The sequence below is a fragment of the Helianthus annuus genome, chromosome 16, assembly GCF_002127325.2.
Source record: "Helianthus annuus cultivar XRQ/B chromosome 16, HanXRQr2.0-SUNRISE, whole genome shotgun sequence".
NCBI lineage: Eukaryota > Viridiplantae > Streptophyta > Magnoliopsida > Asterales > Asteraceae > Helianthus > Helianthus annuus.
In genome coordinates, this window is record NC_035448.2 from 198,564,934 (window position 1) to 198,586,891 (window position 21,958).

At 40.0% G+C, this 21,958-nt stretch overlaps 1 protein-coding gene across 1 annotated transcript; it reads right to left on the reverse strand.

Annotated features, from left to right (window-relative positions):
* Nucleotides 1-21,565: 21,565 nt before the first annotated feature.
* On the reverse strand, nucleotides 21,566-21,958 carry LOC110920348. The gene has a single exon (XM_022164562.1). The coding sequence runs from the start codon at nucleotides 21,956-21,958 to the stop codon at nucleotides 21,566-21,568; it is 393 nt and encodes a 130-aa protein (XP_022020254.1).

Below are 21,958 nucleotides of genomic sequence, written 5' to 3' on the forward strand. Positions count from 1 at the left end.
GTTTCTAAAGACACTTTCTCAAATAGTATTTTGATTATGTTTTTTATTGAACATCTTTACAAATAAATAATAAAAAAGGTTTTGAACTTTCTTTTTTTTTTTTTTAAATCTATATTATGTGTTTTCCTCGTCTAGTTTGTATTTTAAAGGTCTTACATTTATCTTTTTAATACTTTAGACGTGTTTATTATATAATTAACAATTTTTATTTATCAAAAAACTAATTTTTTTTAAATAGCGTTTACAGCCCTAACACATATTAATCATTCAAAGTTTCAAACCATCTATGTAAGTCAACAAATAAACAATAGGTACTAAAATTATTTTATCAAACTATAAATTAACAATCTATATAAATTCAAATTTAGTTAGTGTAAAGAGTATATTATAAACAAGTTAAAACCAGTTTAAAACTTGGATCGAAGTGAACACTTTTCTAAAGCAAAACAAATGGATAGGTTTGATTCACAAATATTTTTCTCTTCTTCATTTAAAAAATATATTAAACTGGTTGATTTCGAAAATATATGTGGATTTTTTTAATCAAAAGTAGGTCATTCGAAACCAAAAGTCACGTGAAAGCATAAACTTAATTATGAATCGGTTTTCGACCACGCATCAGATACCCACTTCAAGTCGTTCCAAAATTAAAAAAAAAACATTTCAAAACATTAAAAATAATAAATATAAGACATTTAAAATACAAACTAGACGAGAAAAAAATATAATGTAGACTTTTATCAAAAATAAAATTCAAAACTTTTTTATTATTGTTTTTATATGAAAAACGTTATTAGTAATTTGTAAACATGTGCAATAAAAGAAATCATAATCAAAATACTATTTGAGAAAGTATAAAAATATCTGAAAACTTTAAAAAAAATAACATTTTTTAAATAGACATAAAAAATAAACAATTAAAAAGAACATCTATAATATATTTTTACACTTTTGAATTTGTTTTGTAACAAAAAAGAATACTTTTAAAAAATATGACTTGTTTAGGGGGTGAATATGACAAGTTTAAATATGATTTTATGAAAGGGGGTATAAAAAATAACAAGAGGGTTAGTAACCCTGGGCTTATAGCTCAGTGGTTATGGAAATGAGGGAAGACTTTTGACCGAAAGGTCTCAAGTTCGATTCCTGATCCACCCGGGTTTTACCGGCTTTGCATTGTCGTGCCCTCGGGCGGGTGCAGGGTCGGGTTTTCCCCGGAACTGGTGGCATGGTGGGCTAGGGGCTCCGTGCGTGCAGGTTGGGCTGCCGCGGGCTACCTTTCGGCCAATGGGTGCCGCGTACGGAGTACCCGGCGATTCTTATGTTGGACGTTCAAAAAAAAAAAGTAGCCCTTATTTGAATTAGCAGGCACGGAAACTCATGTAAACTACATGGGAACCAACAGTTAAAAAATATATATTTTTTAGAATTAAATGTCTGGCTGATCCCTGTGGTTTGCGAAAATTGCAGATTTTGTTCTAATGGTTCACTAATTACAGAGTTGGTCCCAATAGTTGTAATTTTTGCACTCGGGTGGTCTTTATCACTAACATCTGTTAAATTTCTCAGTTAAGTTCATGTTAAATGACCAAATTGCCCTCAACAGTTAAAAAAATTAAAAGTAAAAGAATAAAAGGAGTCCACCCATCATCTTCTTCTTCACCTCTCTCTCTCTCTCTAACACAAGTAACCACCATCTGGGCCACCACAATTGCAAATCCTATATTTCCACAACAGGAATTCCAATTGCAAACCCTTAATTTAAAGAAAATTGGTACAGGTTCTTACATTATCAAGTGATCGAGCTGACGGTACAACAGCATTTGGATTTGCCGTTGTTGACTGTGCCTCCTTACAGTTATGGTAGTGCAGGGGGTGGTTGTAGAGTTGGTGCGGCGCCAGAGGTTTGTGTAGATGGTGGTGATTGAATGGTGATGAGGCGGCGTTTTGATTTTTGTTTCCGTGTAGGGGTTCGGAGATGGATGGTGGTAGCCGGGGTTGACGAATCTGGTGGTAGTGGTCGGGTATAGTGCAGGTGGTGGTTGTAGAATTCGAAAACTGGAAGGTTTTTTTATGTCAATATGTTGAACTTGTTAATCTACATCGGCTGTTCTTGCTAGAATATCAAATTTGAAGATGTGTGTTTTAATCAAATGCAATAAAATGTAGTGTCTCAAAAAGACTAAAAAAGAAACCAGTTATTTCACCGTGAACGTTTATTGATGGACCTCCAAAATTTAAGGGATGGAAGAGTATAAAAGCCATTGATAGCTGATGTGGTTACCGGGGGGGGGGGTTATGAAGGAGATGATAGGTGGGCCCATCTCTTTTTGTTTTTACTTTTAAGTTTTTAATTATTGAGGGCAATTTGGTCATTTAACATCCACTTAACTGAGAAATTTAACAGTTAGTGATAAGGACCACCCGAGTGCAAAAATTACAACTATTAGAACCAACTCTATAATTAGTAATTAGTGAACCATTGGGACCAAGTCTGCAATTTTCGCAAACCACAGAGACCAACCAGGCATTTAACTCTATATTTTATAAAATTAACTTAACAATGTTAAAAATCAATTTTTTTAAAATTCTTTCTCAACGTCTTTCCTTAAAAAAGGGGTAGAAACTATTTGTAATAAAAAAAATTGTAAATTTTTAACGCTTTTTCTAACTATTTTTTTATGTTTTTAGTTTTTGATTTCTTTTATTAAAAATGTTCTACAAGTATTTATAAGGATAAGCGTTGAAATTTTTTTAAAAAAAATTATTTTTAACATGTTAACTTAAATTTTTAAAAGTGTTCCCCGGTTCCCCACTTTTTTAGCGTTCCCCAATGAATCTCACACTATATATATATATATATATATATATATATATATATATGTGTGTGTGTGTTTGTGTGTGTGTGTGTTGTATGTATATGTGTGTGAGGACATGAGGCATGGCAAGAACGTCGAGGGGAAGACGTTGACGACGGGGACGGGGCTAGGGGTGGTGTGCTTGGGCGCCGCCGGCCCTAGGCCGTCCCCCATACCTAGTGGTCTTATAGCCTAATGATATCCTAGGGGTGGAACATTGGGTTTCCTTCTGAATTTGTGTATAGGCATTATAGCCTATTGGATATGGATATGAGCGGGTGGTTCTGCTGGTAGCACGATGATACTCTAGTGATCCGTCAATGATCCAAATTTGTCGTTAAAAAGACTACATGGGAACCACAAACGAACTAATCAAAAGACAACACATGTAAAAGCGAGGGGCTAAGCATTAGTCCGCGACTAAAAGCAGGGATTAAGCCTGTTGGGGAATTCCTGATCATCGTTAGTTTATGCGTGAGATTATTAAGGAAGGTTGCTTGGAGTGCAAGATAAGCAAGCAATTCATTAGATATTTTAATCTGTTTATGAATAATTATTTAGTGGTCCTAGTTGAGTTAGAATAGGATGCGGAAATGATAATTATAGTGTAGCTGATTAATGAGAAATCCTAGTCATAGTATAACGTGATAGCAATGTTTTCAGACTCGGACTGGACCGGCCGATCGAACTGGGAACCGGAGGTTGAGCCGGTCCGGGTCATGGTATCGGGCCGGAAATGCATTGAACCGGAGTTGAACCGGGTTGGACCGAGAAACCGGCCGGTGAGACCGGTTTTTGGAAGGGTACTTTTTATAGATTTTTTCAAATTTAATCCTATTCATTTTTATAATACTTACAATAACTTCAGGTTTTTACGTCCGGTCGGACCATTGAACCGGTAAGAAGACCGGTTCGACGTCCGGTCCGGTTCTGAAAACATTGTGTGATAGGTTAGCTATATATACCAATCAAATTGGTAGGGATTGTACTTCAAGGTTTTGAGATAAGTTTCCTTGAGAATGAACGAATTTAGGTGATTTGCCAATTCATATTCATTGTTCCATTTCTGATTAACATAAATCTCTTTAAGTGGTATAAAAGTGGTACGGTTGATTAATTAAGGGACATGCGAAGAACAACATACCTACGATTCAAGGGGTTGTTGTTGATTATACATACGACCAGGAAGAATCATCGGAACAGTGTTAGCTCATTGGAACAGGGACCCGCGATTTAGGGTTACCTATGAAGGAGAAGGGAACATGCATTGTTGGTGACCTGCGTAGAAGAAAGATCTGTGATTAGAGGTTGTCAATTAGATTTGCTACAACCTGATAAGCGACCCAACAAGTTGGTGATCTGAAGCAACCTGCTACTCTGCGCATGTGCTGACTTGTGAACAAAAAGTCAGCGATAAGAGGAGACAAAGACCGACCTACAAACCCGCGTTGTGGTTTGTCGGTTAGAACGAACGGAGCACCGCAATCGGAAAAGGGAACCAGAGGTGGTTGAGCAGACAAGACCAACGAATTAGGGAAGAAGCTGAAAGTTGACGTTCGTTTGAAAAAAAATATTAAATAAAATAGACTTGGGGTTTTTCTATAAAAAGGTAAGTAATTATTTTTTTACAACAACAGCGACTTGGTATTTCTTCTCTCAAATAACAGGTAATTATTTTTAATCACTTTAATCCATGTTAAAATTGAAACTGTAGATTAAACGAGACACAAGTTTTTCGATTCAGATTCGATCAGGTTAGAAACTGTTTTAACTGTTGATTCTCTTGGTTAATCGCCGGTTAAAGTAGGTTGGAAATGGGAAACTGATGATTTCCCTACAACGTTATCGACAGGAATCAAAAAACAAACTGATTACGACCGCGTTAAAAGGGTTATATTAGTAAAACTGATTCATGAAAGACTACCAAAACCTACAGCCGATGAAAGAACCGAACGATGGTTGAGGGTGAAGGTTCAAATGCTCGGATAAAAGAAACAATTCCAAGTTTGTTTCAGTGTCCGATGTTAACTTCAACAAAACGATTCCAAGTTTGTTTTAGTGTCCGATGTTAACTTCAACAAATTACACATTCTAGAGCATGCATATGGAGGTTATTTATTGGGATTCATGGGGCTTGGGATGTGATTGATCCAGCTTCCAATGATGCGAAGAAAAATAACGTGGCGAAGGCACTTCTGTTTTAGTCGATACCGGAGGAACAGATTTTACAGATCGGTAATTTGAAGCTAGCAAAGGAGATGTGGGAAGCAATTAAGCCAAGGAATCTCATTGCAGAACGTGTGAAACAAGCATAACTTTAAACCTTAATAACTGAATTCGATGGATTGAAGATGAGGGATACCGAAACGATTGATTAGTGTGCCTTAAAAGGGGTCGTATATTGCTTCTAAGGCAGCTACACTGGGAGGAAAGATTGAGGAACGAAAACTTGTCAAGAAGTTCCTTATTAGTATTCCAAGGCGTTTCATTCACATTCTGGCCTTGCTTGAACAAGTTTTGGACTTGAAGACGATCAGGTATGAAGAAGTGGTTGGTAGACCGAAAGCCTATGAAGAAAGGATCAAAGATGAAGGACACGGAAACGATAATTCGGGTAAGTTAATGTTTTCTAAATCTGAATCTTTTTCTAACCGTGGACGAAATTCTGGTAGGGGTCGAGGTCGAGGATCCCACTCGTCGCGAGGGCGTCGCTATGCTCGGGATAACACCCAAAAACCGCGGTCAACAAGAAGATAATAAAACCCGAGACAATGAAAAGCAAAAGGATAAAATTGTGATATATCAGGAATAAAGTGTTACCGGTGTGACAAATATAGACACTGTTTTTTCAAGATGCCCAGATCGATTCAAAAGTAATGAGGCAAACATGGCACAAGCTGAGGAACGAAATAATAGGGTTGATGGAACATTTTTTTATGATGAAAACCGTTCAAGAAACTATCTTTATAGATGAAGAAAATATTTTGCCAAAGAAATATGAAGCCGATTCTAGCGAAAAAGATGCTTGGTACCTTGATAACGGAGCAAACAACAACATGACGGGTAACCAAGTTATTTTGCAGAGTTAAACGAGCGGATAACTGGTATTGTGAAGTTTGGTGACGGTTCACGTGTGGCAATTAAAAGAAAAGGATCAATTTTATTTGAAGGTAAAACATGTGAACAAAAGCTTTTAACCGATATTTATTATATGATAGATTTGCAGAATAGCGTGATGAGTTTGGGTCAAGCGACCGAATTTGGATGTGAACTTCGGATGAAAGATGATTTCCTAACAATGTTTAATAGTGGTGGAAAATTAATAATGCGGGTGGCTCATTCGAAATATAGTTTGTATTTATGGGTGTTACCCATAAACGTAAATTGCAACGTGTTACTCATAAACGTAAATTAAAACGTGTTCTCTATTCCACTCTAATTCAATTTTTTTTGAACGGCAAATTTGGATCACTAACGGACCACTGGAGTATCATCGTGCCACCAGTGGAACCACCCGATCATATCCATCTCCACTAGACTATAATGCCTAAACACCAATTCAGGAGGAAACCCAAGAAATCTGGGAAAAACCCCCCTTGTGAGACTCGAACTCATGACCTAATGGTCATAAGCCTTATCTCACCCCCAAGATGCCACTAGGCTATAATGCCATGGGCACTCTAATTCAATTGCTGGTACCAATAACTCTTTAAAGCCTTAGCCGATGGACAAAGCGGATGAGGCGGTCTTATTTTTCTTATTAATTGGTTTGAATATATATTTTAAAATTAGTAAAAGCCAATGTGTGTATTTGCAAAATAGTGGTGAATATATGAGTCTTCGTGATTATCTCTTTATTTTTTATTGTTAGGCATGTGTATTTTCTACCGAAAAAATTTTATTCCTACTTTAATTTACATCAATAATTCTAAATTTATCTTCTGCCCTGGTTTAAATTTAAGAAATCCCTCTAAGAGCCGTGTGTGTTTTTAGTTTGTTAATTTCTATCCCTTTGTTCTCTAGCAAATACAAGAAGTATCTTCTCCGCTTCACACTAAAAATTGTTTTTCTGTATTTACCTCGCTATAACCTATAGATGATATATCATAAAACGTTTTAGAAAATGTGTCAATTGTATTGTTATTAAAGTATAATTTGAATATTGATTGTTGGCGAAACATTTTACTTTATATGTGTTGATGCAACAAATAATAGACCAAGGATATTAGCTGGGCCGGTTAGGCAAAATGGTTTAAAGGTTCAACTTTGCCTAACGCAGGTCGTGAGGTCCCCCCACGTTTGCAAGACGTGGAAGGAGGTTCACTAGTTTTGTTATTGATGTTTGCTATGGATCCTCCTCTGAAATGTGTTCAGATTCGGTTCGGATGAAGGAGCAAACAGAATGAGTGTGTTGGATGTGAAAAGAAGTATCTTGCGAGAAGTAAGTACTTGAAGTGAATGACCAGAGATATCGAGAATCAGGGCTGGTCAGGGAATGTGTTTCTTAGTAAATGAAGTGTCAAATATATAGGAGAAGACACCTCCCAAAGAGGGATGCATTTGACTAGCGACCTTGCTTGCAGTGAGGGGCTTACCCTTTCGGGGGTTAAAGCCTTTTGACCCCTGGATAATAGAGTGTGCTCTATGGACCTGCATTGCTTTTGCGGCTGGCGAGTTGGTGGAGATGTGACCATTTACTGTTCTCACATTGCTTTACTTCATCTCCTCAGCTTTTCAGCCTTTGAACCATTTAAACCTTTAGGCACCCATGTATTTTAGTCATTTTATTTTGCCTTGGGCTACCCCCGTCATCAGCCCCCCAAGTCAGAGGTTTTTGGGAAATGAGGTCAAAGACGTCTGACTTTTATACGTGTATTTTACTGCCCAAAGGCTTCGGAGGTTCGAAGGTTTGAAGGTTGGAAATGGTTGGGGTTTTTGAATTTCGGAATTTTGACAAGACGGTTGACAAGACCTGTGGCAGTTTGTCAGGCGACGGTTATTAATTCTGCCTTTTAATAATTATCCTTTATCTCGTTTATTTGCATATTTTTATTAGAAGATCATTACTTGCTCCTTTTTCTCTCAAGTTTTCCCTCTTTTTCATATCAGGCCAGTTCCGCTTTGCTTATTTCTTTGTTAATTGTTCATATCATGGGTGCTCGTAAGGATATGGCAAAATCATTTTCTCGACTGACTCAAGAGGAAGTCGATTTGTTTTGTATGGAATGGGGTATAGGGACGAAGTATAGACCGGTTGCACCGGCTTGTGATAAATCTATCAATGAATGTCCTCCTGGTATGATTGCCTTATATTGTCGTCATTTTGAGTTCTCCAACCTTCGCTACCCTTTTTCGAACTTTGTTTTGAATATTTTGGATTATTATCGAGTGTCTTTTGGTCAGATTCACCCCTTGGTATGGCTAGGGTTTTACATTTTGAAATTTTGTGTCGGGCCACCGGGTATGACCCATCTCTGTTGTCTTTCTGTCGCTTTCTCCGGCTTGCTAAGAATGGTGATTGGTTCACCTTTGAGACCACTCAAGTTGATACTTGTTTAATTTCGTCCATGGTTTCTACACTTGGGGTCTGGAAGGACCGGTTTTTCTGGGTGTCAGAGGAGATTGTTCCGTTCAAACTTGTTTGGAGACACCCGGATGCCGTTCTGAACGAACCGGAGCCTTCTGCTTCTGACATAAACACTCGTTTTTTAGAAACTCTTAGGGAGTGCCTTTCGAGGCTTCGTCCCTTCCCTGAGCATTTGTTGGTGTTGTTGGGTATAAGTAAACTGTGGGAAAAGGCCAACCGGGATCCGGTGCTTATTAGAGATGGGAAGGGTATGCATTTATTCTTTTCTTGTTTTTTTGCTTCTTTTTCTTTGTTTGCTTATGTGCTTTTTATTTGTGTTGCAGTTATGTCTGCTCTTGATTTTATCAAAAGCGATGATACCTCTGATGTTGCTGCTACTCCTAGCGAGAATGCGATTGTTAAGGGTTCTGATTATAGGTTTGAGGGTTCCGGGTATGTGAATGTTCCGAATGTCAAAGGCTTTACCAAGGCAACTGCTTCCAAGGGTTCCACTCGTCGTTCCCAACGCCATATGAAAGGTGTTGATCAGCCTTCTGGTTCGGAGCCTATCGACGTTAGTGATGATATTGAGGTATCAATGGATCAAGCTATGGATGTTGGCAAGGGTAAGGAGAAGGAGTTGATTGTTTCAAGCAAGAAGAAGAAATTGATTAAGAAAGGTACCACTCCTGTTATTCAAGGTTCGTCAGCCAAAAGCGTTGAGAGCTTCGAAGGTTCAGAGGGTCAAGACATTTATGTGCCTAACTGGGGGGTTAAGGTTGGTGATAATTTTAAAGATCCGATGGTTTGTGCTGAAGCCCTGGCTCATTTTGCTCCTCCCGGCGTTCAAAGCGCCATATCTGAGATGGAAGCTAACCATCTTATTTCTAGGATGATGCTCAGTTCTTGCAACCTTTCTGCCTTTTTGGCTGAAGGTGTCACTCGTTTTCCTAAAGGGATACAGGAATATGAAGAAGCTTCCAAGAAAAAGGAAAAAAATGAAAGCTTCAATCGCCGCGATGAAGAAGGAGATAGCTGGGTTTGCTGAGAAGGAAGAAGCATGGTCAAAAAAGGTTGATGATTTATCTAAGCAGCATGAGATTGAGATGAGTGATTTTAGAAAAGCTTTGAGGCCGATCGTGAGAAGCTAAAGGCAGACAGGGAAACTTTGTTTGTTCAACAAAGGGCTTTTGATGCAGAGAAGGAAGGTTTGAAGGCTGCGGTTGCTCGAACCACCGGTGATAACCAATGGTTGATTGAGCAAGGCTTTCAACAGGTTGTTACCTACCTTCTCCACTCCAAGGAGTTTAATTCCGCACTTGGCGAAGTTTACACAAAATTACTTAACTTGGGGAAACATCAAGGCCTCATTGCTGGGTATAAGCTTCATGAGTCTGGACATCCTTTGGAGAAGTCTCCTTTTTTTTCGTCCTGAGGCTTCCGATGTTTTCAAGGGCTCCGTTGAACAGATGGAGATGCTGACCTATCCTTATATCCATCAAGTTTCTGCTTGTTTTGGTAAGCCTCTTACTGTTTTGCAGGATTTGAAACCGGAAGGCCTTAATGAAAAAGTATGCTCTGAAGTCTTGGATTCTGTTTCGAGGAAGAGATCCTAGTCTGGGGATAGTGATGACACCCTTTCAGGCGGATCAAATTCTTCGAAGGATGCAAGCTTGGAGGCTTCAGCAGTAGGTGGTGATGGTGGTGCAAAAGCGAAGAAGCTGAAGAAAGCAAAGAAGGCTAAGGGCGAAGGTTCCGGGGTTTCCAAGCCTTCTGCCGATGCTTAACGGATATTCGTAGCTTTCTTAGCATTCAAAAACAATTTATGGTTTGTGATGTTAACCTTAAACAATATTAGGTTTTTAGGAACCCTTAAGGTTCCTGTTGGTTGTGTTAGGCCCGCGTGGTCATTTGAACAATATCTTAACTTTCAAGCCACTAGGGCTTGTTTTAACTTATATTTGAATGGTTGAAAGTCTTTCGGGGCTTTCTTGGTTATGATATTATGCTTAGCTATTTTCTGCGTTGTGTTTTTATACCTGTGCCTATTTTTTAAGGCAGGTCGATTGGTTTTAAGCTTTTAAGCTTTTTAGCTGTCTGTAGGTAGGTTGAAACCATTGAGGTTTCGAGTTGTCACTTCGGAGGCTTGAAGCTTTGAAGGCTTTTTGGGTTTGTGACTTTGCTTGGTTTGCATCTTTAAGTTTTGATAACTTTATTCGAGTTGTTGCATTGTTCCTTAAGCTTATTCTGCTTTTCTTTTTTGCTTTGTCTTTGTCGAGTTTGTGTTGTCTCTATGTTTTTTTATGCCTTAAAGGGTTCAGTGCTGCAGACACTTTGCCTTGGTATTTTTAACAAGAAGACATAGCACCTATCCTTTTTATCATTTTATTTGGTTTTGTAAGCCTGTTTGTTTACTATTTTTCTAAGGCTTGAGGAACATTTGATGTAGGCTGTTCAAACCCGTCTATGAGACCTCTTTGCTATTGATAATAAGTCTCATGGAGTTGTATTGATTTAGGAACTCTCCCCTTATATAGGTCCATTCAACCCTTGAACCTATTGAGCGATGTGGCCTGGGAGCTCAACCCCTTACATGGCCCTTGCCATGGAGTTTCTTGCTAGGTTCTCAACCTGATTTTAGGATAGAAAGACAAATTTGATAAAACATCTTCATTCATTCAAGAGACATTTTTACAAAAGGTTTTCATAGTTCAACTCTTGAAATGCAACATTGTGAAATACAAACCAATCTTTCCCGTTTAGACATGAAACCTTTTCAAGGTTTTTCCATTCCAGTGCCTTGGAAGCCTTTTACCTTCTGATTCTGCTAATTTGTAGGATCCACCCTTATATGCTTCAAGGATGGTGTATGGGCCCTCCCATTTTGGGCCAAGCTTTCCCTGATTCTCTTTCTTGCTAGCTTCAGTGTTTCTAAGGACCAGGTCTCCTAGCTTGAAACGTTCATTCTTGACTCTCTTGTTGTAATAGGCTTCCATTCGTTGCTTGTACTTGGCTTCTTGGATTGCGGCTTGGTTCCGTGCTTCTTCTAGGAGTTGTAAGTTCAACATGGTCTCTTTCTGGTTTGTTTCGGGATCCATGTTGACAATTTGTTGTGTTACAACTCCTACCTCGGCTGGGATCACGGCCTCGGACCCAAATACCAAGCTATAGGGTGTTCTCTTATGGCTTGTTTTTTCAGTTGTTCTTATGGCCCATAGAACACTAGGCAATTCATCAAGCCAGTTACTTTCGTACCTTCCCAATCTTGTTTTGATACCTTCCACTATGCTTCGATTTGTTCTTTCAACCTGACCATTTGGTTGCGGGTAAGCCACTGAGCTGAAGACCAGATTGATCCTGTACTCTTTACACCAAATGCTGAAAGGCTTCTCGGCAAATTGCTTCCCGTTATCAGTGATGAGTACTCCCGGCAATCCATAACGGCAAATAATGTTCTCCCAAACAAAGTCGATGACCTGTTTGCCCGTGATCTTTGCAAGTGGTTTAACCTCGGGCCACTTGGTGAAGTAATCTATTGCCACCAGCAAGAATTTTACTCCTCCTTTGCTTGGGGGAAATGGACCAACAATGTCCATTCCCCATTTATGGAATGGCTATGCCGAGGTTATTGGGACAAGGTCATGCTTAGGACTTTTTGGGATTGGTGCATGGATCTGGCAAGCATCACATTTTCTTAATTGCTCAGCAGTATCACGATGCATTGAGGGCCAGTAATACCCAAGGTTCATGAGTTTTGCAACCACCCACCTAACTCCAAAATGAGCTCCGCATATGCCTTGGTGAATCTCTTTGATCAAATACTGACTTTGCTCAGGACCAACACATCTTAGCAAAGGGGCAAGGTAACCCTTTTTGTAAAGGGTTTCTCCTTGTAGTACATACTGCCTTGCCTTGATTTTAACCCTTTCAGCTTCTACTTGATCATTGGGTAGTTCACCATTTTTTAGGAACTTTTTGATGGGATTCATCCAATTTGGATCTTCCTCGGTGACTACGTCTTGAACTTCCAATTCATCGATTGATGGAGCCTTCAACACTTCTACTAGTACCTTCTTGGTGAGGTGAGCAAAAGTGAGAGATGCTAACTTACTTAAGGCATCAGCCTTTTTGTTTTGGGACCTGGGAATTTGCTTGATGTGGCATGTTTGGAAGGTATTCATTAGCTCCTTGGATTTTTCTTTGTATCTTTTCATGTTGGGCTCTTTGGCAACATAGCTATCGTTTACTTGGATTGAGACCAGTAATGAATCTGTGAACACTTCAAGTTTCTAGACCTTCATCTCTTTGGCCAGCCTTAAACCGGCGATCAGTGCCTCGTATTCAGTCTCGTTATTGGTGGTCTGAAAGTCAAAACGGAGAGCATACGTGAATTCCAACCCTTCTGGGTTGATCAAAATGAGTCCAGCCCCTGACCCTTCAACGCTTGAAGCCCCATCGGTAAAAAGCTTCCAGGCTTCAAGGTCAGAGGGTTCAGAGGTTGCAGTGTTTACCTCAGTGACGGTTTGCTTAGCGACTTCTATAATGAAATCAGCCAAGACTTGGGCCTTGATAGCTTTCCTTGGGACATAGGCGATGTTATGCTCACCTAGTTCTATGGCCCATTTGGCTAATCATCCCGAGTTTTCTGGTTTTTCAAGCACACTCCTGATAGGTTGGTCGGTGACCACTTGTATAGGGTGTGCTTGGAAATACCTTCGAAGCCTTCTAGCTGTTTGGACTAGGGCTAGGGCAAGTTTTTCTAGAGGAGGATATTTGGTTTCAGCCAATTTTAGAGTTTTGCTGAAGAAATAAACGGGTACCTGGATTTTTTCTCGTTCAATGGTGAGGACCACGCTTATTGCTTCTTCGACAACTGACAGGTAGACTGAGATCAATTCGCCCGTTTCTGGAGCTGCCATGCCAGGTAGGGAAGCTAGGTGTTGCTTCATTTGGTTAAAGGCTTCATCGGCCTCTTCAGTCCATTTGAAGTCCTTCTTATCAGTGCAACCTTTGAGCGTTTTGAAAAAGGGAAGAGACCTTTCTGCTAACTTTGAGGTAAAATGCTTCAAGGCTGCAAGCTTCCCATTCAGGCTTTCAACCTCCTTCTTGGTTTTTGGTGGTTTGGTTTCAAGAACAACTTTCACCTTGTTTGGGTTGGCCTTGATGCTTTGTTTCCCAACAATATGACCCAAGAACTTGCCTTCCTCAAACCCAAATGAACATTTTTCAAGGTTGAGCTTCATGTTAACCTTTCTTAGGTTCTTGAAAGTTTCTTGAATGTCATCGAGCATTTGATATTCCGTCTTGCTTTTGATCACCAAGTCATCGACATATGCTTCCATGTTTTTACCAATTTGGCTTGCAAAGGCTTTGTCCACTAGACGTTGGTAGGTTGCTCCAGCGTTCTTGAGACCAAAAGGCATCTTTTGGTAACAAAAGATCCCTTTATCAGTGTGGAACGTTGTCTTCTCCTCATCTTCTTCTTTCATGAGTATTTGATGGTACCCTTTGTAGGCATCAAGAAAACACTTGAAAGGGTAGCCGGTGAGGGAGTCAACTTTGAGGTCAATTTCTGGTAGTGGATAGCAATCCTTGGGGCAAGCTGTGACACCCTAGGAAAACTAGTAAACCACGCAACTTAACTAGCTTCCTTAGTAACCGCATGCTAAATTTCGGGACGAAATTTCTTTCAAGTTGGGGATAATGTGACAACTCGAGCTTTCAAGATTCCGTCTTCGCATTAATTGCACGTTAATTGTTTATGTTATTTGTTCACAACTATGTTTGCATAATTTGTTGCTTTGTAATTGTTCTTGTTGGATATATGTTTGACATATGGTTGATTGTGTTATATGATAAAATGTGAACCGTCTGACGTATGATGATTATGATTATTATTATTTTATAAATATGACGAAACATAAAATTTTAGCCAAAACCTTCACCCGGCGAAACTAGGGGTTTCGCCATAACCCACACCCGACGAAACTGGGAGATTCGTCATAACCCACATGACGAAACGCGGGGTTTCGTCGGCCTAGCATGTTCCGAAGCCCAATAAGGGCCCAATGCATCTACGCTTAATTTATGTTAGTAGGGTTGAACGATGGCATAAGATGATCGTTCAACAAACCCTAGCCCTCCTTCCCCAGCCGACGGCAGCTCTCTTCCCATTCGAAGCTATATCCCTTTCTCGTTCTTGTTCGAATTAAGTAGTGCGGTTAGTGATTCCACGTTTAGTTTGATTTCAATCCTAAATATATGAGTATGATGTTCTTGATTTCGTTATGCATGATTAATCGGTTACATAACTTTATGCGAAACATGATGTTGATTTAGGGATTCTAATTATCAGTTTGTGCATGAATCGAAGGGATGGATTAACTTTATGCGGAACTAGGATTGATATAGTTGAATGCATGATCTTGAATGTTATTGATGTGATCAGGGCTCGAAAGCATGTGAACATACTAATGACGTCCGATTTCGTGATATGTAATGTGGATTGGTTTGATGTACACGTAATCTAGGGTTCATGCTAGATGTTGAAAGCTGTGATGTTATCGGAATGATGTTAAATAACAATAGATGGCTACTGTAATTGAGAAATAACTATATGATTGATGAGTTTGGGAAGAATGACTGATGATGATTAGGGTTGTAATTGTGTCCTTAACTGTTACATTGACGACGAGAGTCACACCCGACGGAAATCTGTTGAGGACGAAACATGATGGGTTTCGTCGCTTGTTAACTCGACGAAACATGATAAGTTTCGTCGCATGGGGGTTTCGCCGAGTATATGTTTCGCCGTGAGGCTTATCATGAACAGTGGATCCATATGTTTACGTATACTGCATAAATGTTAGAAACTGGTTTTGTGACTTACTGTTGATGATGTCACCCTAAATATGAATGAGTTGATTAACTGCTAAGTGCTTTTGGTGATCACTGAGGTAATACCCATTATGATTGTATTTTTACGTGAACTCTCGTTACAACTTGTATAATGATGTGAGAATATGGGAACGCTACTTGTATAATGTGAATGTGGGATACATGATTCATGTAAACAAAACTGATTAACCTTTGGCAATCACAGAAGGGTTAGGTTGACCAACTGGGAACTGGTAAAGTAACTTAACAAACCGAGCAAACCGAGGTGAGTTCACACTTTCTACAAGGCATGGGATTCCCAATGGTTGGGAATGGGTTAATAAACTAAAACAGAATCTACATATCCTCCTTGGGTAGGATATGTACGGCCATCCTCCTTGGGTAGGATGCCACTATAAATTCTACGTATTCTCCTTGGGTAGAACTACGTATGTTTGATGTGTGCTAAACAGACTATAAAAAATTAACTATATTAGACTCTCTAAACTAGACACTACAAAGCTTTAATTCTAGACTCGACCTAAAACCACACAATTGGCAAGTGTACCGATCAATGTAGTATAACCCTAGGAAGTCCGGATATCGAACCACGAGACTCTATGTATCACGCAAACTAGACTCTAACAGACGCTGACAGACACGACTTAACTTGTTTATTTGTTGTTTTTTTTTGGGGGGGGGGGTTACGGAAAATCTAGGAAATCTATATTAAACTACTAAATTAACTAAAACTGGACTAAAAACGAATTAAGACTGATGACTTTCCTTATATGAGAACGAGACCACCTAGACAAGAATCATGGATCATTCTTAAGAGATTACCGATTAAGTTAACTGCATGAATTATGGAACCGGGATCATGTGATACTAAACCTATTAAGAACCAACTAAGCCCCTCGACCCTTCTCAAGGAGAAACCTGTGGAACTACCTAGGCCGTTAATCCTACCGGTTATTAGACGCCTTCCCAATTGTCTAATTATTGTGTAAGTACCCTATTGTTGACCTACTCTTTTCCAATCATATATCTAGGGTAGTTTGAAGTAATCAATTTGACTTGATAGACTAATAAAACCGACAGGTAAACCAAGACATGACCTTTTCCAAGGACTATCTAAAGCAATTCCCCGGGTAAGACCTACCAATAGCCCCTCACTTTCCAGGTATTAGGACTAGTAGAACACTAGGACTCAGCAAATTATTACCAATTACTTCTAGGGGTTATTGCGCAATTTCACCCTAAAGAGTTAAGGTTTCCCCACACTTACTCTTTTTTCGTCCTCGAAAAAGAATTATGCAACGGAATCAGAGACAAATAATCACTCGGGTCGAAAATTATTTTTATCTTATTAAAACCAAGGCTTGGGTTAGCTGCGATTGCGAATATACTTGTCCCCTTAAACCCAAGTCCGATCCTAAGCCCTTATCATGTGAACTTAATTTAAGTGCGGTTAGTCTACCTAGGGTCTCACGCTAAAATCTACAGTCCACCTACTCCCGCCTCAAGCGTATAGAACTAAAGGAACGATCACTGGACCAATTCCCAACTGTCTTATGTCAAAACCAAGAGAGTTTACAATCCACTTTTTTTCTTTTTTCATTTTTTTCATTGCTTTTCTTTTTTTTTTCTTTTATGAGCGTAGACGATGCTTTCCCTAACCAAGAGGCAATCCGGCTGTAGAGTCGCTATCCCCAACCCAGATTACTTAAGTTTCGGTACTTTTTTTTTCTTTTCTTTGCACAGTCGATTTCACACACCCTAGCGGTAATCCGGTTGTGAAGTCACTATCCCCAAACCAGACTACATAGAAATGCGCTACTTTCATTCAGTTTCTAGCTCATTTTTTTTCTATTTTTCTTTCTTTTCTATTTTTGCATGATCACAAACTCTAACGGTTTTAACTTATAACGGTGCCCCTTATACTCTTATTGGCAGTTTCAATTTCCCATACTTCCCAGGCGAAAACCCTCTAGCAGACCGACAATTAAGGTATATTAGCTCAAAGGGACCTAAAACCAAACCCGGGCCTATCCACATATCCCTAACTAGACGCAAGCTCGATTTAATATAATCTCATATTATTATTATTCCAACCCGAGCAAAAATTCATCTTTTCTATCATTTTCCGTTTAAAAATGCAAACTTCTCATATCGAAGGACATTTTCTGATTTTTCAATTTTTTTGGATTTTTCAATTTTTATAATTTTTAATTTTTTTGTGCTTTTCCTAAATAAGACTCGATTATTTACATGTATCCTATCCCCACACTTAGAGATTGCATTGTCCCTAATGCAAGAACGATAATACGACTCAACAACTACCTAAAAAAATAAAAAAACGAAATAAATAAAAATATACAACAACAAAAAGGGAAACGACTTAGCTGAATATGTGAGACTGTCAAAGTGCCTGTCGTTTCCATATAAGCCCTCCAATTCGATACGCGCTCAGCAAACAACTCCTAACCTCGGACACGGTAACGAAAGCGGCTACTAATACCAACCTAATCAAGCAAACACCAAACACTAACAAAAGATAATATATAAGATACTAAGTGTTAGTGCAAAAATCCAACAACCAAACGTCAACCATCCCCAAAATCCCAACCAACCTGTTTAACGTATTTAAGTACAAACCAATAGACGAGGATTAAAAACAACATAAAGATAAAAATAAACAAAAGATATAAGTTGTCATCCTCGCTGCATCCTAGCTCTACTCCGCATCATCCAACACCTCGTCACCCGCCTGTGTCCCACTGGGCCCTGCCTCAGTCTGCTGCCAAGAAAGCGGTGGTTGTGCATGAAGACTCTGCATAATGACTCGCATACCGTCCTCCAATCGCCTCTGACCTGCCACAACCTCTGCTAACACCTCCTGCCTAAGCCCACTGATCTGATCATCAACATACATACGCAAGTCACCGAAACCCGCCTGCATAGAATCATATAATGAATCCAAGGTAAGTGGATCGGGTCGTGGCTGCGCTAACGGGTACTGCCTAGCAAGAATATCCTGACGAATACAGGGAATATGAGGCCTCTGATAACGGGTAGGAACCGCACCCTGCATAGCCTCCGCAGCACCTGAACCAGGCGGAGGCTAAACCTTTGGACCCTCTCGTATCGGCTCCCAAGTAATCGGATCAGTACGAGCTATAATCGCAGCAGACTGCAAATCCTGGACACTCATAAAACAAGGGTCAGGGACCTTCTTCATCCTATCAGCCGGGTACCTCTCAAACACACCTAAACTCTCGGCCAACCAAGTAATCAACGGCGCACAGTAAATACGGGCTCCAGCACCACCCCTCCATAACCTCTTCATAGACAAAGCAAACACGGTAGCTAAATTGGCAGGCCTCTCCTCAACCATACACATCAGACAAAATAAGCTTACCTGATTAACCTTGTTGTCTCCCTCTCCTCTACCAACCAGAGTTGATGCTAGAATTTTGTGGATATAACGAAGAACTGGATCAGTAATATCACTAGCAACTGCCCCTATAGCATATGGCACCCTCGATATGGTGCTCCAAAACCTCGCTAACTCACTCGCCAGAACACAAAACCCACACTGCTTCTTAAACACCCCCTGCAAACTATTAATAAATTCGGGAGCCCTAACCTCTTCTTCCGTATAAAACTGAGTTGCCACTGCAAACTCAGGGACTGTCATCTCATATTATTTCCTACCCAAGGCAAAGAATATTGCACCTTTTTCATTAAAACGTCCTTGCTTATAGTCAAAAGTCGAGTGAAACTCCATTGTGATTTCCTTGTACTGTCGCGCATCACAACCCAAAACTTTCCTGAATTTCGGTCCTAACAACTGTTCCACCCGGGCCCTTGCCCCTAAACGATCCAACACCTCCCAATCAATCCTCCTATACGGCAGCAGCTCTGCCGTAAACAACGCACCTAACCTCCGCGACTCCTCCGAATTCTGCTCAAACTGTAAAAGAGGGCTATCCAAGATCCTTTGACGTGGACCATGCGGATGTCCCGACCCCGTATACTCAATAACTCTGCTATAATCTGACTGTTGCACCACTCGTACTGGTTCCGGTTCAACCTGCTGGACCGGCTCGAGCTCCCTACTCACTGGGCCCCTCTTGGGCGAGTATCTGTGCCTCGTTTCCTACTGGCCCGACTTGAAATTCCTGCACCTGGCATTCTGCAAAACAATTCAAGTATGACAGGACAAAGAAAAGCAGAATATTAGTCACGAACTATTTTTGGTATTTTTTAATTTTTTCATTTTTTTGTATTTTTGAAAATTTTTTAATATATACAAGAACAACGGCCGTATAGCATTACGTTCGCGGCCGTAGTTTAAAAACAAAGTGACGTTAAAATGACGTTTTGCAAATCTCTTTTTAAGCATAAACCGAACCTCGCCCGAATGGAGATTGAGTACGGGCGAGTGGTATCACAAATCAAGTGAGCAAAATACGCACTAAGACACTAAGATGACTCAAACACAATTAAACCGACACCAAAGACCCTAAACTAACCATTAAACTAGACTCGATCTAACGTAGACGCAAACTACACAAATTACAAACTATACCTCCTCCCGGCACATTACTTGCCCTCAAGTAAACCCAAGTGCCTAACAAACCGATATCGACTTCCAAACTTGGTTAAAATCAGCCACGTAGTAGTTTAGAACAAATTTTAGCATTGAAAAATTCCGCCTAGTTAAAGGAGGTTTCATTCTTTGCAAAAGTTTCGGTTTAATAATACAAGTTTGGAATCATACGCTTCAATGTAATACAAACCAATTGCTAAATTCAGCAAATCAAACCCCATAACCAACCCGACAATCATCAACATCCCGAAACCAAACCACAATACAACCCAACATTGAGCGTTAACCGATGTAAAGTTGAAAAACTTGTATATTGCATTAGCGAAACGGGTCAACACAGTGACTAAATCTGATTTTTATGTCAAAAATTCACCCAATCGAATCCCCACACTCAATGTTGGCTAACCTTAACCCACGATATGATGAACATTGTACTCAAAACCCCAAACGGGTCCAACCCGCAACTTGCATATATCACAAAATACCCAATCGAATACCATGCCGCAATCTTATTCTAACACTAACATGAACTGAAACACTAGACTCAACGAAAACCTAACCTTAAAATTATCACTGACTAAATAAAAACTAAAATATAAGACTCAAAATACAAAAGTCACAAGAGACATACCTTGGATTTGAGAGAAATAAGAAGAGATTGAAAGGTTTTCGGGTTGTGTTTGGACTCCACAATAGAAGTCGATGGTGATGGAATGGTAAGGGAGAAGGGGTTACGGTGGTGTATGGTGGATAGAAAGGGGGTTATCGATGTAACGGTGATGAGTTTGCAGGTGGTAATGGAGATTGGAGGGTTTATCGGCGGTGGATAGTGGGTGTTAGGTCAGGGAAATTAGACATTTGGGGATAAGGTTTAGGTGAACGTGGATATGAGGGGTTACAGCAGTGGGGTAGTAGGTGAATGGGGGGTTTCGGTGATGTCTCAGTGGAGGTAGAAGGGGTTTATCGGTGGTGAAGGGGATGAAAGTTAAGTGTGGTGGTGGGTGAAATAGAAGGTTATCGGCAGTGAGAAGGTTAAAAGGTGATGGAAGGTGGAGGTTAGAAGTTATCGGCGTGAGGGGAAAGGGGAATTAGGGTACTATAATGTGTATTTGGGATATTATTTATTTGTGACATCAGACACGGTGCCTGGCGGGCCGCTACAAGAGGACGTGGTGGGTGGCGGGGCGCCACCGGATGAAAAGTTTCCGAAAAAAATTACGTTTCGTGCTGGCGGCCGCGAGACATATGTTAACTTTGTGGCGGCCCGCTAGCACGTAAAAACAATAAACACGAATCCCTGGTTACGCTCTGGCGGGTGGCCAAAGCTTTGTCAATAGGTGGCGGCCCGCCAGGAAGCATTTTCAGCAGAAGGTTTGAAATTCTTGCTGCCTTGCCTTAGAAAAATTTTTATGTTTTTCCCAAACCCATCAAAGTTCAACCTTAAAATTTTTCTAAGTGTAAAACTTACCTGAAACCTTATTTCTCTCGCAAATTCCTTCAAATCCTCGGTGATGCATTCCTGCAAACGACTCAAGACACAAACAAAGAACCGACACACTAACAAAAACGACCGTTAGCTACTAAAAATTACGAAAAATAAACGAAGATACAAACGGTACAAAATATACACTTGAGTTTTCACCCAAATCACTAGTTGGCGGCTTTTGGTGGGATTTCGAGAGGAGTTTCTTCCCTCCCGTCCTTGTTTATCGCTCCTCCAATGTAGTGTTTCAAACGATGGTCGTTCACCGTCCAACTACGGCCATCCGTCTCATCCATGATCTCCACCGCTCCATGCGGAAACACGTAATGAACCATATAAGGTCCCGACCACTTTGATTTCAACTTACCCGCAAAAAGCTTCAACCTTGAATTATAAAGAAGCACTTTGTCGCCTTTGCTAAACTCCTTCACTTTTCTCAACCTTCTATCATGTAACAATTTCGTTTTCTCTTTGATTCCCAAAGATCGAGCATACGCCATATCCCTAAGTTCCTCTAACTCATGAATTTGAAAGAATCGCTTCCTAGCGGCTTCGGTCAT

Coding starts and splice junctions, on each gene's coding strand:
- LOC110920348 (XM_022164562.1), bottom strand. CDS start 21,958: ATGACCGAAGCCGCTAGGAAGCGATTCTTTCAAATTCATGAGTTAGAG.